The sequence below is a fragment of the Eretmochelys imbricata genome, chromosome 3, assembly GCF_965152235.1.
Source record: "Eretmochelys imbricata isolate rEreImb1 chromosome 3, rEreImb1.hap1, whole genome shotgun sequence".
NCBI classification, from domain to species: domain Eukaryota; kingdom Metazoa; phylum Chordata; order Testudines; family Cheloniidae; genus Eretmochelys; species Eretmochelys imbricata.
In genome coordinates, this window is record NC_135574.1 from 210,652,165 (window position 1) to 210,669,535 (window position 17,371).

Here is a 17,371-nt window from a genome sequence, read left to right on the forward strand (position 1 = left end):
GTGGTACAGGCTGAGGCCCATGCCCGAGCCGGAGCACAGGTTGCCTATACTGCCCCAGAAAACGATTGGTTGCAAACCTTGTTTTCAGGCTGGGGTTTGTCGTCTTGGCTTGGTGGTTTATTTAGCCTGCTATTGAAAATTCTCTTTCCTGTATTGCTTGTATTACTGGTATTATGCTGTGCAGTATCATGTGTCAGGGCCCTTTTGCAAAAGTTAATAAGTCATTCTCTTCAGGGCTATCACAAAGTGCTTATGCAAAGTCATATTGTAAAGAAATAAGTAGCCCAAGTGAGAAAACTCAGAGCCAAGGCTGTTGAGTGTTCTCAAAGGGGGGAGTTGTTGGGAACACTGGGGCATGGCCACTAGGTAACTCAAGGGGATGGAAGACCACGAGTGTCGATGAAGCCCCCTCGCACTAGGCCCAGGTGTCCTTGGCCCCCCCTCCTGCCTGGAGGCACTCGCAGCAGCTCTGCGTACTAGGCCCAAGTGTCCTTGGCCCCCCGCCTGGAGGCACACACAGCAGTTATGCTGAGAATCTGCAACAGTATGTTGCAGAGTCAGACTGCCTGAAACTAAGCAAGGCCAAACAGGGGAGATATGGAAGAACAATGCTGAATAAAGCAGCTTTATGTATAGTTTAACAAATGATCCAGAGAATCAGGGAACTAGCTGGGAACTGGATTGGCTGGCTATATGGATACTTGGGGCAGCTTGCTATTGGATAAGTATGCTGGGAAAAAGGATGTATAAAAGCCTGTGTAACTTCCTGCTCTGTTGTGCAGGATTTGAGATTTTATTCTCCCTGTACCTTTTTGCAGCTGCAAATAAACTTTTCTGCTTCTCCACCCCGTTGTGATTATTGGGTGTAGCACACCGGGTAACGAACCACTCAAGCTGTTGTTCAGCCTCTCGGCACTGGGTGCCGGCAACAACTATATAAATCCATGGTACACCCACACCTTAAATACTGTGTCCAGTTCTGGTTGCTCATCTCAAAAAGGATATAGTGGAACTGGAAAAGTTCAGAGAAGGGCAACAAAGATGATCCAGGGCACAGAACAGATTACACACAAGGAAAGATTAGAAAGATTTAAGAGATTATGATTGTTCACCTTTGAAGAGAGACGACTAAGGAAGGTGACTATGATAGAGGTCTTTAAAATCATGAATGGTGTGGAGAAAGTGAAAATGATATTTAGTGTAGTGGGCTTCACTCAGAGACAGCGGCCTAGTTCACAGGCGACGGCTCAGTCTCCTAGTTTTGGGATGGTCTTGCCGGGCAATCTGAGGGCCTGAGGGCAATCTGGCAGCTATTACAATCCCTTGTTCCCCAGTGCTCCCCACAGTCCCCTGGTCAGCTGCAGGGGGGAGAAGGGTAGAGGGACCCAGGCCCTCCCACTCCACCAGGTCCCGGTTCAGGACCCACAGGGGAAGGGGAGACTCAGTCTCCTCTGGCTGGTACAACATGCCAGCCTCCCCTGGGCCACTTCCTACTTCTTTTGTTCTCTCTTCAGTTTGGGGCATGGTCCTAGCACTCAGCTTCCCTCTCAGCAGATGATTGCTCAAACAAACTCAATAATTCAGACAGTCAGTTGGGGCTTCCCAGCTCACATTTTAGTACCCAATTCATTGCTCCACCTTGTCAGAAAGAAGGGGGAGGAGAGAAGGGGTCAAGCCCTTGGCCTCTCCATTGGGTCTTACTCACAGTTCAGTTTCTTCCCCGTAGATCCCTCTGTCCCAGAAGCTACAGCCTGGCTGCTTTCCTGCAGACAGTTTCTCCTTCACTCACCCCCTGCTTGCCTCTCAGAGTCCCCTTTGAAGCAGGCCCTCCATTTGGAGCATGGTCTGCAGCTGCTGAGGCGCAGGGCCTTTGTGGCCCAATAGTGCTCCACAACTCCCTTACCCTTAGTGTGGGATCTGTAGACCCCATCATCTTTTCCCTTTCACACAATACAAAAAACCAGGGGTCACCTGAGGAAATGAATAGGCAGCAGGTTTAATACAAACAAGAGGAAGTACTTTTTCATACAACACACACCTAACCATGGAACTCATTGCCACGGGATGTTATGATTGCCAGAAGCGTAGCTAGGCTCAAACAAGACCTGGATAAGTTAATGGAGGATAGGTCCATCAATGCCTATTACCCAACATGTTAAGGAATGCACTCCTTGCTTGGGGAGACCCTAAACTGGATTACCAGAAGCCAGAAGTGGAAGAGGGGGTGAATCATTCCATAAATGCCCTGTTCTGTACACTCCCTCTCAAGATTTGGTGTGGGCCATTGTCAAAGACAGGATACTAGGCAAGATGGAGCAGGGTCTGACCCAGTATGGCCGCTCTTTATGTTCTTCTAGTTCCCAGCACAATCATTAAACATCACCTTCTACTTCATATTCCCACCATTATCTTTCAACATTATAGCTGTGTTGGTCCCAGAATATTAGAGAGACAAAGTGGGTGAGGTCATATCTTTTACTGAACCAACTTCTGTTGGTGAGAGAGACAAGCTTGTCTCTTTCACCAGATATTACCTCACCGACTTTGCCTCTCTAATATCTTTCAAAACACTCTGCCTGGTAATACAAGTTTCCTTGTCACAGCTGGAGACTTTATATCCCAGTTAGCTCTGCAGCTATCTGAAAAGTTACTGCATTTAAATTAAAGACTTGTGGACATATTTGTCACTTCTTTTTTCCAGTACAGTTACATTTTAACACAGCAATCTTAATATAGATTTGGAAAAGTTACGCATATAATCTTGCTTTGGTCATATTTTAACTACAGATGATAAACAGCTAAAAAAAGACTACTTTCCTCCGCTCCTGTCTCGTTCCTATCATACAAATAGACAAAAAAGACCATTTAAAATTGTATGAAGATTCTTTTAAAGAGATTGTATTCAATACACTTCTCCAGCACTGCCTAGAAGAACACAGTTTAAAAGGATCTCAGGATTCTCAAAGAATATATCTTGTCAATTCTAATTGTTTATTTGTTATCACACCATATCCAGAATCAAAGTCTTTGAGACTTTAGGAAGGTGTTCATAGTAGTCATATTACCGGTTCAGTAGTTTTCTATGGGCCCACTGCCATTATCTAAGCAAAAATTTCTAAAATAAAATTTTATGTGACAATAGTATTCCAGATTAAAGACCTCAACAAGAACCAGATGGGTGAACCTTTTGCACCCATGCTGATAATCTTGTAGGACCTAGACCAGAGATAGGCAAACTACAGCCCGCGGGCCACATCCAGCCCGTGGGACCGTCCTGCCCGTCTCCTGAGCTCCCAGGCTTTCCAACAAACCTGTCCTGCTGCTCTGAGCGAAGGGGGGGCCAAGAGGTCCTGGTGGGCAGTCAGGAGATGGGGGGACGTCAGATGGGGCGGAGGTTCGGGGAGGGGGGCGGTCAGGAAACAGGGGGGGTTGGATAGGGGGTGGGGTCTCAGGAGCGGGGGGACAGGGCGCAGGGGGGGTTAGATATGGGGTGGGTCCTGGGGGGGCAATTAAGGATGGGGGTCCCGGGAGGGGGCAGTCAGGGGACAAGGAGTAGGGGGGCTTGGATAGGGTCCCGGAGGGTGGTTAGGGGTGGGGGGTCCCGAGAGAGTGTGGTCAGGGGACAAGGTGCAGGGGGTTGGATGGGTGGGGAGTTCTGAGGGGGGCAGTCAGGGGGCGGGAAGTGGGAAGGGGCAGATAAGGGGCGGGGGCCAGGCTGTTTGGGGAGGCACAGCCTTCCCTACCCAGCCCTCCATACCATTTTGCAAACCCGATGTGGCCCTTGGGCCAAAAAGTTTGCCCACCCCTGACCTAGACCTAAATAATCACAGAATTCATCCCCTGCAAGGATGTGTTATCACATTCCGGGGTGCAATCCAGATCAGTGAAGGGTTGTGTCAACATGCATCTTGGGGTGCCTCACAACGCTTTGCTGTTGTAACTTCCAACCTGGGCCACTCTCAAACAGCAAGCAGGCGCAGGTCAAATCCTGAGTGTCTGTGTATAGTTGTAGCCTGCCAGCTATACACCAGCCATGCTTTGGCTTCCAGACGCCTTGGTTACTATTTGCAGGGTGACCCTAAATTTTCCTCAAAAATGGCTGTTGTGATCAGTTCAGATATTAGAGGTCCGTTGTCAATGTACAATGGTTTGCTACTTTAATCGGAGTTACCAAACAATTCATTTTAAACACAATCCTGGATTAGTTTTTATTAAAGAATAAACAAGCTTATTTAACCACAGAGAGAGAGATTTTGAGTGAGTACAAGTACAAGATATTAAAGTCAGGAATAGTTACAAGATAAATAAAGATAAAATCCTTCCTAGTAGCTAAGACTTAATAACCTGGTTCAAGATAAAAACCTTATCACATGCTCCTAGCAACATGGCTGACTAAATTCTCAGGTCAAACCTCCTCCCAAAGTCCAAAGTCTGGTTCATTTGTCTTGGTAAAAGACATAGTGAGAGATAAAGAAAGAGACTGTACCCAGGGTGTTTTGTCCCTCACTTTTACAGTCCAGTCACCCTTTGAAATGCATTTTCCTGAGTGTTCCCCCTTGGTCAAGTTCCTTCCAGCTGCAAGAATGGAGCCATGGAGTCTCATGGGGAACAGGGACAGAGGTTCTGTGTTGTTGTTGTTTGTTAAAATGCAAATCGATCTGTTCCTGTCCGTCCTTCACTGCCAAAGAATGGCCACCTGACCAGTGATTGCTAATCAGGTTTGATTGCACCTGGCTAGAGGTGTCAGCTTGTCCTTTGTCTTTGAGAAACAGGTTTACTTCCTCCACAGACTTGTCTGGGAAACACATTTCGGTCATAATTTTAGCTTATGTTCATCACTTTACCTATAATGTTGCTACATACATTTCAGCATAATTAAGGGTCCACGTCTGTCACGGAGATCACGGATTCCTCTGTGACTTCTGCAGCAGCCGGTGCGGCTGGCTGCTCGGGCAGCCCCTGGGCCAGCCGCACTGGCCGCTGCTGGGGCAGTCTCTGGCCACCGCACCCAAGGAGCAGCAGCAGTTTGGGCCTGGGGGGCGCTCAGGGCAGGGGGTTGGGGTGCAGGGCAGCGCTTACCTCGGGGGGGGGCTCCCTCGAAGCAGCCGGCATGTCCCTGGAGCTCCTAGGTGGAGGGGCCAGGGGGCTCCGCACGCTGCCCCTATCTGCAGGCACCGCCCCCGCAGGTCCCATTGGCTGCGGTTCCCGGCCAATGGGAGCTGCGGAGCCGGAGCTCGTGGTGACGGCAGCACGCGGAGCCCCCCGGCCGTCCCTCCTGCGAGGAGCTGCAGGGACAGGCCGGCCGCTTCGGGGGCTGCACAGAGCCCGTCTTCCAGCCAGCCCCGCCACCAGCCGGGCGGGAAGGAGGGGGGGCTGCAGCTGCCTGGCACGGGCCTCAGGGCTGGCCACACCTAGGACAGGTGCGGGGGGGGGCCCGGGTCAGCGCAGGGCGTGGGCGGGGCGACGGAACGCCCCGCCCCTCGGCACCCAGAAGGGCGGGGCCCGGACTCATGGGGCGGGACGTTGCAAAGGGCTGGACGGGGCAGTTTGTCCCTCGCCGGCGTCCGTAAGGGAAGGGGCGTGGCCACCCTCTCCCGCCGCTCCCATTGGCGGCGCCGGCCGGCGGCGCGCTCCCGCGGCCAAAGGGCGCGGTTCCCAGCTCGGTCCGCCTCTCCCATGTTCGGCGAGCGGGCCGCGGAGCTGGTGCGGGGGCTGCACCGCGCCGCTGACGGGCACCTTCCCGCCTTCCACGTGAGCCCCTCCCCCTGCTGGCGGGCCCGGGCTCGCCCCTGCGCGGGGGCCCCGGCGAGCCTCCCGCCCCCGTTTCCCGCGGCCCCCGGGCGGGGCTCGAGCCGGCCTCCAGAGACCGCTCCCCTCCCGCGAGGCGCCCGGGCGGCCCCCGGCGGGCTCCGTCCCGCCGCCCTGGGCCCGGGGGCCCTGGGCCCGGCCCGCCCGCTGCCCCCTTCCCGCGCCGGCTGGCCGGGCCCGCGCCTGCCCTGCCCTGCCCTGCCCTGCGGGGCTCAGGAGCTCGCTCCCGTTCCCGGCGCGGGACCCCGACTTCCTGCTGAAATCCCTGAATTCCTCTCTTGCAGGAGGATGGACTCCGGCAAGTTCTTGAGGAGATGAAAGCTTTGTATGAACAGAACCAGGCTGATGTGTAAGCGTGGGTCTCTTGGAGGAAAGACTGGCGAGCGGGCTAGGCACCAGAAGAAAGGGAAAGCAAGCCTCTTATTTAGAAATGAACGCATCCGATGAAGTGGGCTGCAGCTCAGGAAAGCTTATGCCCAAATAAATGGAAAAGGAGGACTTGTGGCACCTTAGAGACTAACCAATTTATTTGAGCATGAGCTTTCGTGAGCTACAGCTCACTTCATCGGATGCATACTGTGGAAACTGCAGCAGACTTTATATACACACAGAGACCATGAAACAATATCTCCTCCCACCCCACTGCCCTGCTGGTAATAGCTTATCTAAAGTGATCATCAAGTTGGGCCATTTCCAGCACAAGTCCAGGTTTTCTCACCCTCCCCCCCCACAAACTCACTCTCCTGCTGGTAATAGCCGTCTCTGAGGGGTCACAAGTCCTTCTGTTCTTTTTTCCGGATACAGACTAACCCGGCTGCTGCTCTGAAACCAAACACAGGAATGTTCCTCTTTGTATTCACGTGTGTTAAAGAGGCCATTAGAGTTTGTGCATTTTTTGTCTCTTTTATGATAATTAAAGAAGCTCTGAATTTTTGGGGCAGGGGGCTTAAAAAAAAGGCTGACGTACAAGGGATGTGACCTCTTTCCTGTTGTTCAAGGTCTTCATTGGAAGGCCTGGAATTGTGGATTAGAAACTCAGGCTTTAACTGAAGGGACCAGCATGCTGCATCTTTAAGAACAGCTTTGCATCCAATTATTTATCAAGCAGCTGAATTAAACATGTTCACCAAAACGTCCAAAAGTTTGGACTGGACCGAATAAAAAATCGCTCTGCTATTAATCAAATTTCATTTTCAGCGTATCTGTGATGTGAAACTGCTTGACCATAGATGATTCACTCAGCTGTACATAATACACTTACTGACCTAAGGCTGCATCCCCAAATATAGGAAAGGGGATGCATTGTTAAATGCCACTTTTTTACAAAATTGAAAAAAAAGTCACTGTTTCAGTTGTATTTAATAAAATATGTTTTAAAATGGAGCGAGGCATGAGATAAGCAGCATGGATCAATTATTTTGATGCCTTTATTCTTTTTTTGTTTTGTATTTTCCAAGAACAAAATCACCCAGTGCCAGAAGAATTAGTTCTGTGAACACACAAAACAGCTAGCAAACTAGCTAATGTGGTCAAGAGATTATTTACTTAGCTGAACATTAGTATGTAGCTGCTAGTGGGATAAAAACCAGATTGTGGTGAGGTGGGAGCAAAGGGCCAGAGAAATTCACAAAGCTCAGATGCAGTTTAGAATGTGTAGTTTTGGGAAAAATAGTAGGAAGAATATATGCTTGATAGTTTCTTGGTCTCAGTGTAATGTAATACTGTTTCCCTTTGTATTATTACCAGAAATGAGGCTAAATCAGGACGAAGTGACTTAATCCGAACAATCAAATTTCGTCATTGTTCTCTGCTGCGAAATCGACGATGTGTTGTTGCATACCTGTAAGTTTCTAATGGAAGGTGTATCTTTCTTTCACAGCAATTGTATGTAACCGGAGTATGGTCTCTTATGTAGACAAAGAGCTGCTTTTTCAAGAGCTGCCTCTGATTTTGTGTGTCCAGCTTGAGATGCTGCAGTCCTAATTTTCAAAGGGTGCCGAGCATTTGCTGGTCCCAGGGACTTAAGTGGGAGTTGTGGGTGCCCAGCACCTCTGAGAATCAAGCTGCAATGTATGTTTTAAAAACTAAGCACACAAATCAGAGGCCACGCTTGAAAATTCTGGCCTTGATTCTTTTCCCAATAGTATCCAAGCACCTGACAAATGTAGTAAAATAAATACAGGAAGGTCTCTGTATCATTGTTTTCCCTTATTCTGTAGGGGCCTTGTTTTTATTTAAATATATGATTTTGGCAGGCCTATGGAGGGAAGACTAGAATAACTGGGTTTTATGCTTTATTCATGGGCATCAGATTGGATATAAATAGGGGATTAAGTTCAGATTCCTTTTTGGATTAATACCTCTGTTTCTGATTGAGAACACAATGCTTTTAATCCCTGATTAATTCTTCCAGGTATGACCGGTTGCTTCGGATCCGAGCCCTCAGGTGGGAGTATGGCAGCGTCTTGCCAAATGACCTCCGATTTCACATGTCCGCTGAAGAAGTAAGCCCAGCTTTGTTATAAACTTGACTTGTATAATACTCAGGGTAGAATGAAAGTTCTACTGGAAGATATAAAAAGGCAGTGAAAAATATTTTAAACTGGCTACAAGCTGTGTTTTTTAAAGCATGTGTGCTCATTATTGAGCTCCTGTGTCCCTGTCGGATTGTTGGTTTAGTTTAGTGTTCTTATGTCTACAGACGGAGTGGTTCAATCAGTATAAAAAGTCTCTTGCTACCTACATGAGGTCTTTAGGAGGAGAGGAAGGGCTGGACCTTACACAGGACATGAAACCTCCCAAAAGCTTATACATCGAAGTAAGTGCAAGGCTGGGGCTTCTGAAGGAGCTTTGTGTGTGGAACTATATATTAAAAGCGCATACCCAGGCTGGCAACACAAGACTTGTGAGCCACATTCAACTCTTTTTGAAGACATAAAACTGCATAGCAACACCTGACAACTTAGTAGCTTGTGCAGCAAAGAGTTTGAAGATGTGCAGGTAGTGGCTGAATGCCAGCAGGCTCTGCTCTTCCTTTTCCCTTAAACTCTGGTCCGAATGTGCTCAGTACGCCCTCTGGTTCTAGGACTCCTTCTCACCATGCTCCTGCTTTTATTCCCTCACCTCCATAGAGACTCCTGATCACCCCTTAATTCATTCTACTGCGAGATACATAATGTGATGGGGGTGCTGGTGTTAAGCAAGGTGGGCCAAACAGGGAACTTACACAAACGAAGGTTGAGGTTGCTTGGTTTTGCATATCAGTTCCCTGTTTTATTTTAGATGCTGTTGGGCTGGCGTGAGTGTGTCTGGCTTAAACACAGCCCAGGTGACATGCAACAAGAGTACACAGTGATTGGTTCACACACATTGCATTCTGTGCCTGTGACATTGGTACTCCTGTCCCTGTGCATCTGCTGATGCTGAAGGAGACACTTTTCTCATTGCTTTAGGTTCGGTGTTTAAAGGATCATGGAGAATTTGAGATTGACGACGGTACAACAATTCTGTTGAAGAAGAATAGCCAGGTACCTATGCCAAGAGAGCAGGACTGTTACTAAAACCGAATGACTGAACCCTTACCTGTGTAGGAACAAGTTGAGACAATCATACTCTCCTGCCGCAGTGGGGAGCGCTTTCTTTGGAATCCTTCACATAATGCTGTTCTGGGCAAAGGCATGAGGGGGGCTAATTGACCGTCCAGTGAGCGCTCTTGATTCTGAAGGATCCCAGAGCCCGTTGTGATGTACTCAGGGTGGCACAGCCGCAGTAAAATACCATAGCTTCGTGGAAGTCAGCGGAGCTGTAATAGTTGACAGCAGCTGAGGCTCTGCCCATGTGTTTGCCAGAGGTGGGCAAACTATGGCCAAGCTCCCGGCTGGGGAAACTAGCCCCCAGCCCCTCCTTTGCTGTCCCCCCTCCCTCGCAGGCTCACTTCGCCGCTCTGCTAGTGCTTTGGCCCGCTGCTCCTGCCGGGGAGCACGGTGGTGGGGCTGCGAGCTCCTGCAGTTCTGAGCAGCATGGTAAGGGGGTGGGGAGCGGGGGCTTGGAGAAGGGGCAGGGGGTTCTGGGGGGCAGGCAGGGGATGGGGTGGGGCGGTCAGGGAATGGGGAGGGTGGGGTCCTGAGGGGCCTGTTGGGGGTGTGGGTGTGGATAGGGGTCGGGGCAGTCAGGGCACGGGGAGTTGGATAGGGGGTGAGGTCCCAGGGGGCGGTCAGGGGACAAGGGGCGGCAGCAGCAGGGGCCAGGCTGTTTGGGGAGGCACAGCCTTCCCTACCCGGCCCTCCATACAGTTTTGCAACCCCCCTGTGGCCCTCAGGCCAAAAAGCTTGCCCACCGCGGTGTATGCCCAATAGTGAAGGGGGGGTGTAATTCTGGGTTTTGGTTTGAAACCATTACTATGGGCGGAATGCTTGCTTCCCTGACTGCGGCCACTGTCCACCCAGTAATAAGTGGAGCAGATAGTCGTTTTTCACACGGAGCGCTTACTGCTTCCACACAGGACTCAGCAGCTGCGCAAATCTAGCTCTGCTGCCCTCTCCAGCTGTCCCTAACGTGCAGCCTGGTGCTTCTGGTCAAGACAAGTATCCGCTACAAATGCAGAACTGGCTGTCTTCACATAATATCTCTGCCTTGAACTCAGAAAGGTGTGTTTGTTTTTCAGCATTTTTTACCACGCTGGAAATGCGAACAGTTAATCAGACAAGGAGTTCTGGAGCACGTTCTGTCATGAACACCGTGCGGGAGTTGTGGGCCAGCCTCCATCGACCCTTCTTCCTTGACAAACTCTCTGTACGAAGGAAATCAAACCAACTGTAGTGATGATTTTAGCAGTGGCAAATACAGCTTTTCTAGTGTAATGTGTCCGTGTGTTGCTATAGTCTGCAAAGCCCTGGGGGGAACAATTAATTGTTGGAAAATACACAGAGGCTTTGGGGAGCATTTTTAAAGTGATGCTAATTGGCAACTGAGTAGTTTCAAAGAGTCTGAAGTAGTTTCTGGGGCATCACCTGCATGAGTCCCCTTTGGCAACTCTGTGCTTTTACACTCGCACTTCGACTCAAGCAGGGATGAGTGAGATGGACAGCGAGTGATGCGCTCAGGGCCCTTGGATGCACAGAGCCAGCTACCTGGAACACCAGAGAGGATTTTTCTCTAATCTTTCTGCAACAACTCTGGTTCATGGGGCCTCTTGCTGCCAGGGACAGCAGCCTGAAGGAGACAAGAGTCACCCCAGGCTGCTCCTTGGCTGGCCCTTGCTACCCTCCTAGCCCTGGCTGGTCTTGCCCCTCAGACAAGATCCCTGAAATCCCTAACACCAGGCCCCTTAGGTGGCCCCTCTGCCCCCACCTATCTTCATGGCTCCTTCCCTGGGGGCCCCTGCCTTCAGCCCTAGAGGTGGCTCATTTCCCAACCCCCTTCCCTTTCCCTGCACTAACACCATTCTAGTACTGCCTCCCCTGCAGTGCCCAGTGCTGGGACATCAGCTGCTCAGCAAGTCGCCTGCCACACACCCAGCCCCATCTGCTGGGCCCCACCGACCAGCACTACCAGGCAGCTACCCAGGCCTGCAGGGGAGACCAAGGGGCCTGGTTCCCCCTCATTTTAACATCAATGCCAGGCAGTTCCCTTCCCATGTAACGAGGGACACTCAGCCCCTGCTACCATAGAGCCCCAAAGGCTGGACTCCCCCTGGTTTTCCTTCGATGCCAGGCTCCTCTATCGCCCAGCCGAGAGGGATGCGTTGCTGTTCTTTGGGAACCATCAGAGGCCTGGCTCCAGGCCCCAGCTGATGTAGTTGGTAGCTCCTATGGCCCCTACACTGAGGGGCTCTGCTGGGGTATTGCTGACAAGACACTGGTGCCTGCTCTTCCTCCTCCCATCATGCTGGGCAGGGAGGGACGCTGAGCCTGGGGGTGGGGTATGGAGACTCCACTCACTGCCCTACAGGATGACGCATGGCTCCTGCTCCTGGGGCACCGCGAGGACTGGCTCTACACGCCCCCCACACAGCACCGCTCAGAGCCACTCGCTGCTGCTGGGCAGACCCTGGGGCCTGGCTCTATCCCCAGTCAGTGCCAGGCCAGGATAGGGCCCTGCTAGGAGGGGGGCTGCTGAGCTGCTCCCCCACCACCGACAGTGCTGATAGGCTCCTCGGTGGCCTGCTGGGAGCACTTGCGTCCTCCCCCAACCAGCCTCCACAGCCTGACACGGAGGGGCGCTCTAGGTCTGTGTAACTGGCCTGGCAGAGAAACGGGAGGAAATGAAGGTAAAGCTTTTGACCCTGCCCCAGGAAGGAGGAGGATGAGTGAGTGAGGCTGTCGCCAGAAATAATGCCCGGAACAGCTGGTAAACCCCCTACGACCCCGCCTGGCAAGAGAGTGCTGCAAAAGAGGTTTTTCAAACAAAACCAAGCAGCAGAAGGGGGATGAGGTACTTGGGTTACAAGCAGAGAACTGTGGAGTTCACAGGTAACTTTGCAGACAGAAGAGAGGCCTGGTTAGAGATGGGTTCCTTGTGGGCCACACGGCTCCAGCTTACAGGAGAGAGTGGGGAGAAACAGCGCTACCCTTAGAGCCATGCCTCCGAACGGCCAGGGCAGGAAAGGATCCAACCCGACAGCCACTCGTGCAGACCAGCTGCCCAGCCTCCCACTTAGGAACACAAGCAGCAGCAGCAGCAGCAGCGTGCGCCGTGACTGAGGCCGTAGAGACGCTCAGCGAAGAGGAGGATACTGGCAGGGGGCACATGAGCAGATCCAGACTCTCCATGCACATGCATCGCACAAGGCGGCTACCAGCCACCCACCTGCCAGGTCTGAGCTAATACCAGAGCTGCAATGACCAATCCGATGCCTGCTGGACTGTGAAGTCAGCTGCAATGTAGTCCCAGACACATTGCAAATGCACAATGGACAGGAAATGCACCTGTCACTGGAGGACCATGGCACTACGCTCTCCCAGGGGCTAGCTAGTCACCCAGCACAGGGACTGATGGGCCAAAGAACCAAGACTCTCCCAGCCCCGCAGAGGACAGACAGGGCATAGAAGAGATTAAGAGAACACCATGCTAGGCAGGCAGCCCCTACAACAAAGGAGACAAGGACCTGAGGTCACTATGCGCAGGTGACCAGGTCTGAGTCCAGCCATTGAACAGCAACACAAAGCAATAGCCAGAGGCAGCAGCCCAAGCTGCAGTGGGACAGATGTCTTACAAGGTAGCTACAGACTCAGGACAGCGGTGGAGACTCAACCAAGGACAACTGCGAAGTAGCAGCAGACAAGTCCAAGGCCAGGACCAGGAAGACTTAGAATGAGCCACAGCATCAGCTGGCCTGACGTCGGGGAGTCAGAAGAAACGAGATACAGGAGCAACACAGAAGGCGAACAGAATGCCCCCCTGCATCCTCAGAATGAAGGAGCAACGGGGTGAAAGCAAGTCCCCCACCCAGAGCGAGACCATAAACAAGAAGTGGGAGACTGGTTTCACAACCAGCAGACTTGAAGGACCAATGCCTAACAGGCCACAATGGGCTGTGGTAAAGGCCATATCCCTAGACCAGGTGATGTACTAGCAACCCCAGCAAGTCAGCAAATGCTTGTACAAAAGACACCACACACAAAAAATTCTGAAAGGAAAGATGGAGCAGCCTGCATGGAACTTGGAGGGAGGAGCACAGGTTACAGGAGGGAGAAGACTGGAGGCAGCACTGGAAGTCCATCTGTGTGCACAAGGCTGGAGTGCTGTTGGCCGTTGCAGCGTTTCTGTAAATAGTTCTCTCAGTAAAGAGCCATTTTAGTTTACAAGTATGGAGTCCTCATGTCCTCTCAGTTCTGCATGCTGGGTAACCACATGAGTGACTCCATATTTGTAAACTAAAGCCCCAGTGCTCTAATTAGTTAATTCTGCGTGCCCCCTCGCTCCCTGCCCACAGGGCCCTAGTGCTGCAGCACTGAAGAGGGGGAAGGAGCAGAGATGAGCCAAGCCATATTTCACAGGAGAGGAGCAGGGAGCAAAGCGAATCCTCTGACAGCCAAGGCAGAGAACAAGGAGAGGTCGCTCCATTGTGCCAGCTCTCCTGCTCGCCGTTGCAGCTGGGCCAGGGCCTGCACTCTTGACTTGACGTAAGCGAGGGTCTGTGTGTCCTAGAATCCAAGGGAAGCTGTAAGGCCGGGCAGAGCCAAATCCCAGGGGAAATAAAATCAACCCAGAAACCAATGGTAAAAATGTAATTTTAATATTAAAACCATTTCCCATTCCAAGTGACCCGAAAGCAGAAGACCCTACAAATAGAGCAGGTCCTTCCACTTCCAGCAGCACGGGCCACTGAACGACAGCCAGGACTTAGGGGTGAAGAGTATTTTCTCTGTGTATAAAACTGTGCGTGTACAACACAAACTGCCAGTGTGCAGACAAACTCAGAGGGCACGTTGCAATTACCGTAAATACCATCTGGCCCCAAGACAGACCCGCGCTGCAGAGAGCTTCCTTCTATCGTCTGGAATGGCCTGAACGGCGTTCAAGCATTCAATGCTTTCCCACTGAAAAAACAGGACATGTTTCTCTTATGGCCATTATCCCTTCTCCCCAGCTCCCTGAGAGATCTCAGCAAGCCCTTTCCCCTACTGGGCACAGCTGGGGAAGGCACATACGGTGTCCCCACCCACCACTAACCCTGCCTATCCCAGCGGCAGACGGGAGTTCACCATGACCCAGCTGTGCAGGCCCCAGCCGAAAGAGCTTTGCACTTTCCACTAGGCCAGGCCGGGATCCCCTGCAGCACAGCTGCTCCCAGGCTGAGATAATGGAGTGCAGCGACAGGTGTCCGCTGCTGATTGTCCTTCCAGCTGCAGCCAAACCCGGCACCAGGGCCCATTCACACGCTGAGAGATGCCTGCGCCATTCTTCTAATCAGTTGGGTTAGGGCTGAGAGTTTTTCCTCCAGGGCCAAGTTCTTTTTCTCAGCATTTTTCTGCCTCTGCTCAGTGGCCTGCAGAGCTTTCACCAGCTGCGCGTTCTCCACGTACAGGTCTTTCAGCAGCAGGTCACACTTAACGTTTCTGTCACGCTGGAAAGCAGGAGGAAGCAGCTTTAGGTCAATGGCCATTCTGTGTTAGCGATCCAGTCGTGGAGCATGCAGCCCTGCACGAACTCCCCTAGGAGTCAGGCTCTAGGCCTCATCTTGTTTGGTAAAAATAATTGTTACAGAATCAGATGGAGCCACAATTAACAGGTACTCCCCGGCTCTTCACCTGGACAATGGGGCAGGCTTTGATGCCAGGAGAGCGGCCCTCTGATGCCCATCGCTGCCCAGCTGCTCTAACTAGAACCTGATTTCTTATCCAGCCTCTGCTGAGCACAGACAGGGTCCTGTACAGAGAAGCTCGTCATCCCAACTCGACTGACATTCCAGACACTGCCATGGGGCTCTCTCCCCAGCACTAAGCCCAGGCACTGGGGCGAGATAAGGAGGAGTGCAGGGAGATGAACTCCACCCCTCCAATCCAGAGCCAGGATGTGGGGCTACCCCCCATAGCACCTCCCCTCTGCGGCTGCTACTCCACCCTAAGGGCGGGAGCAGAACGCACAGCCACTCTGTGGTGGCTGAGCAGGGCACTGAAGCCAACGGAGTCTGCATCGGGGAAGAGCATCTTTGCATATGGACTCACCAGCCGAGCTAGGAGAGCTTTAAACTACGCGACAAAAGCCCCAGGCAAGTATAACAAAAGGTGCCTGTAACAGAGGACTAAATGTTGGGGGCAAATGGAACATTACACTGGGGTCATAGGAGCAACAAGAGGGGGAAAAATCAGTGGGGGAATCTGCTCAAAATTTTAGATGTCTATACACACATGCAAGGAGTCTGGGAATAAACAGGAAGAATGAGAAGCCTTAGTCTAGAGGCTAAATGATGACTTAATTGGTATCACAGAGAGTACACGTATAAAACGTGCAGATCACACCAAGCTGGGAGAGGCTGCCAGCACTTTGGAGGACAGGACTGGAATTCACAATGATCTTGATAAATTTGAGAACTGGTCAGATATCAACAAGATGAAATGCACTAAAGAGAAGTGCAAAGTACTGCACTTAGGAAGGAAAAATCAAATGCACAGCTCCAAATGGTGGAGGATAGCTAGCTAGGTCGTAGTGCTGCTGAAGAGAATCTGGAGGTTTTATAGCGTATCCCCGTTTGAATATGAGTCAACAATGTGATGCAGCTGGGGGTGTATTTGCAAGAGTGCTGCATGTAAGTCACGGGAGGTAACCGTCCTGCTGTATTCGGTGCTGGTGAGGCCTCAGCTGGTGCACTGTGTCCAGTTCTGGGCGCTACACTTTAGGAAGGAGGTGGATAAATGAGAGAGAGTGCAGAGGAGAGCAAGGGAGATTTAGGTTAGAGATTTGGGGGGAGGGATAGCTCAGTGGTTTGAGCATTGGCCTGCTAAACCCAGGGTTGTGAAGTTCAATCCTTGAGGGGGCCACTTGGGATCTGGGGCAAAAATTGGGGATTGGTCCTCCTTTGAGCAGGGGGTTGGACTAGACGACCTCCTGAGGTCCCTTCCAACCCTGGTATTCTATGATTAGGAAAAACTTTCTAACTCTCAGGGGAGTTAAGCTCTGGAACAGGCTTCCAAGGGAGGCTAGACAAACCCATCAGGGAGGGTCTGGGTTTACTTGGTCCTGCCTCAGCGCAGGGGGCTGGACTAGCTGAGCTCTTGAGGTTCCCTTCAGCCCATCATTTCTGTGAATCTAAGAACACAGACCCATGGCCCACTCTCAGCTAACCCCAAATTGACCTTGCAACCCCATCCTGCAGAGGCCAGTTTTGTGGTCTGGTGGCACACAGGCAAGGCCCCCTCCTCTGGCCATGATGGCTCCTGAGGACCCTGGCTGCAATATATGGGATATAGCTGTCTCTGAACCCTGCACCCAGCCAGCCTAGCAGAGACCCCTCCGCAGCGGGATGGAGGGGAACAGTGCTGCAGAATGGAGCAGAGATTCATCCAGTGAACACCCAGCCTGGCACACTTGCGGGTGGAGGTTTGATCTGGGCCGACAGCAAAAACAAAACCAGAGGTGCCTCCGACAGGCACAAATGGCAGCTCCTGACAACTCAGCCCCTCCCTCGGCCCTTCACAGCCAGGCACTCAATGGCTAAGGCCCCTCTATCACTAACCTGCTCCTGGAGCTGGGTCACCTTTTCCTGTAGCATCATCTGCATGCTCCCCACATCCTGTTCCAGCTCCTCCGTCCTCTCCTCCCTTGTTCTGAGCAGCCTCTCGTGTTCCTCCTGCAATGCACGGCAACAAAGGCACATCCGGTCTCAGCCCCAAACCACCACAGCACTCACCAGGGAGCCGCACCCGGCACCTTGCGTGCCTGGCAGGTTTTCCATTAGCCATTGCTCCTGTCGGGCACTGGCTGAACTGGCGGCCACCTGTGAATGAAACCCCTGTGACTGGTAATGCAGACACCCGTCTGCTGCTGCTCGTCCTTCCCTTCCTCCTCCCCCAGGCATGAGCTCATTCCCCTCTACACACTGTCTAAACCTAGCGTGTGAGTT

At 51.9% G+C, this 17,371-nt stretch overlaps 2 protein-coding genes across 2 annotated transcripts in view; one reads left to right on the forward strand and one right to left on the reverse strand.

Moving 5' to 3' along the window:
- The first annotated feature begins 5,606 nt into the window (after positions 1-5,606).
- On the forward strand, positions 5,607-10,667 carry GINS1 (GINS complex subunit 1). The gene is made up of 7 exons (XM_077814264.1): positions 5,607-5,751; positions 6,093-6,157; positions 7,555-7,650; positions 8,222-8,312; positions 8,510-8,626; positions 9,261-9,335; positions 10,472-10,667. The coding sequence occupies exons 1-7, from the start codon at positions 5,677-5,679 to the stop codon at positions 10,538-10,540; spliced, it is 588 nt and encodes a 195-aa protein (XP_077670390.1). The 5' UTR covers positions 5,607-5,676; the 3' UTR covers positions 10,541-10,667.
- Positions 10,668-14,025: 3,358 nt separating this feature from the next.
- NINL (ninein like) overlaps positions 14,026-17,371 on the reverse strand; it is a 72,366-nt gene continuing 69,020 nt past the window's right edge. The window contains exons 23-24 of the mRNA XM_077814266.1: positions 16,985-17,098; positions 14,026-14,875 (exon numbers count right to left, since the gene is read on the reverse strand). Coding sequence (XP_077670392.1) covers positions 14,684-14,875; positions 16,985-17,098 — 306 coding nt within the window. The 3' untranslated portion in view covers positions 14,026-14,683. The remainder of the gene's footprint in view (positions 14,876-16,984; positions 17,099-17,371) is intronic.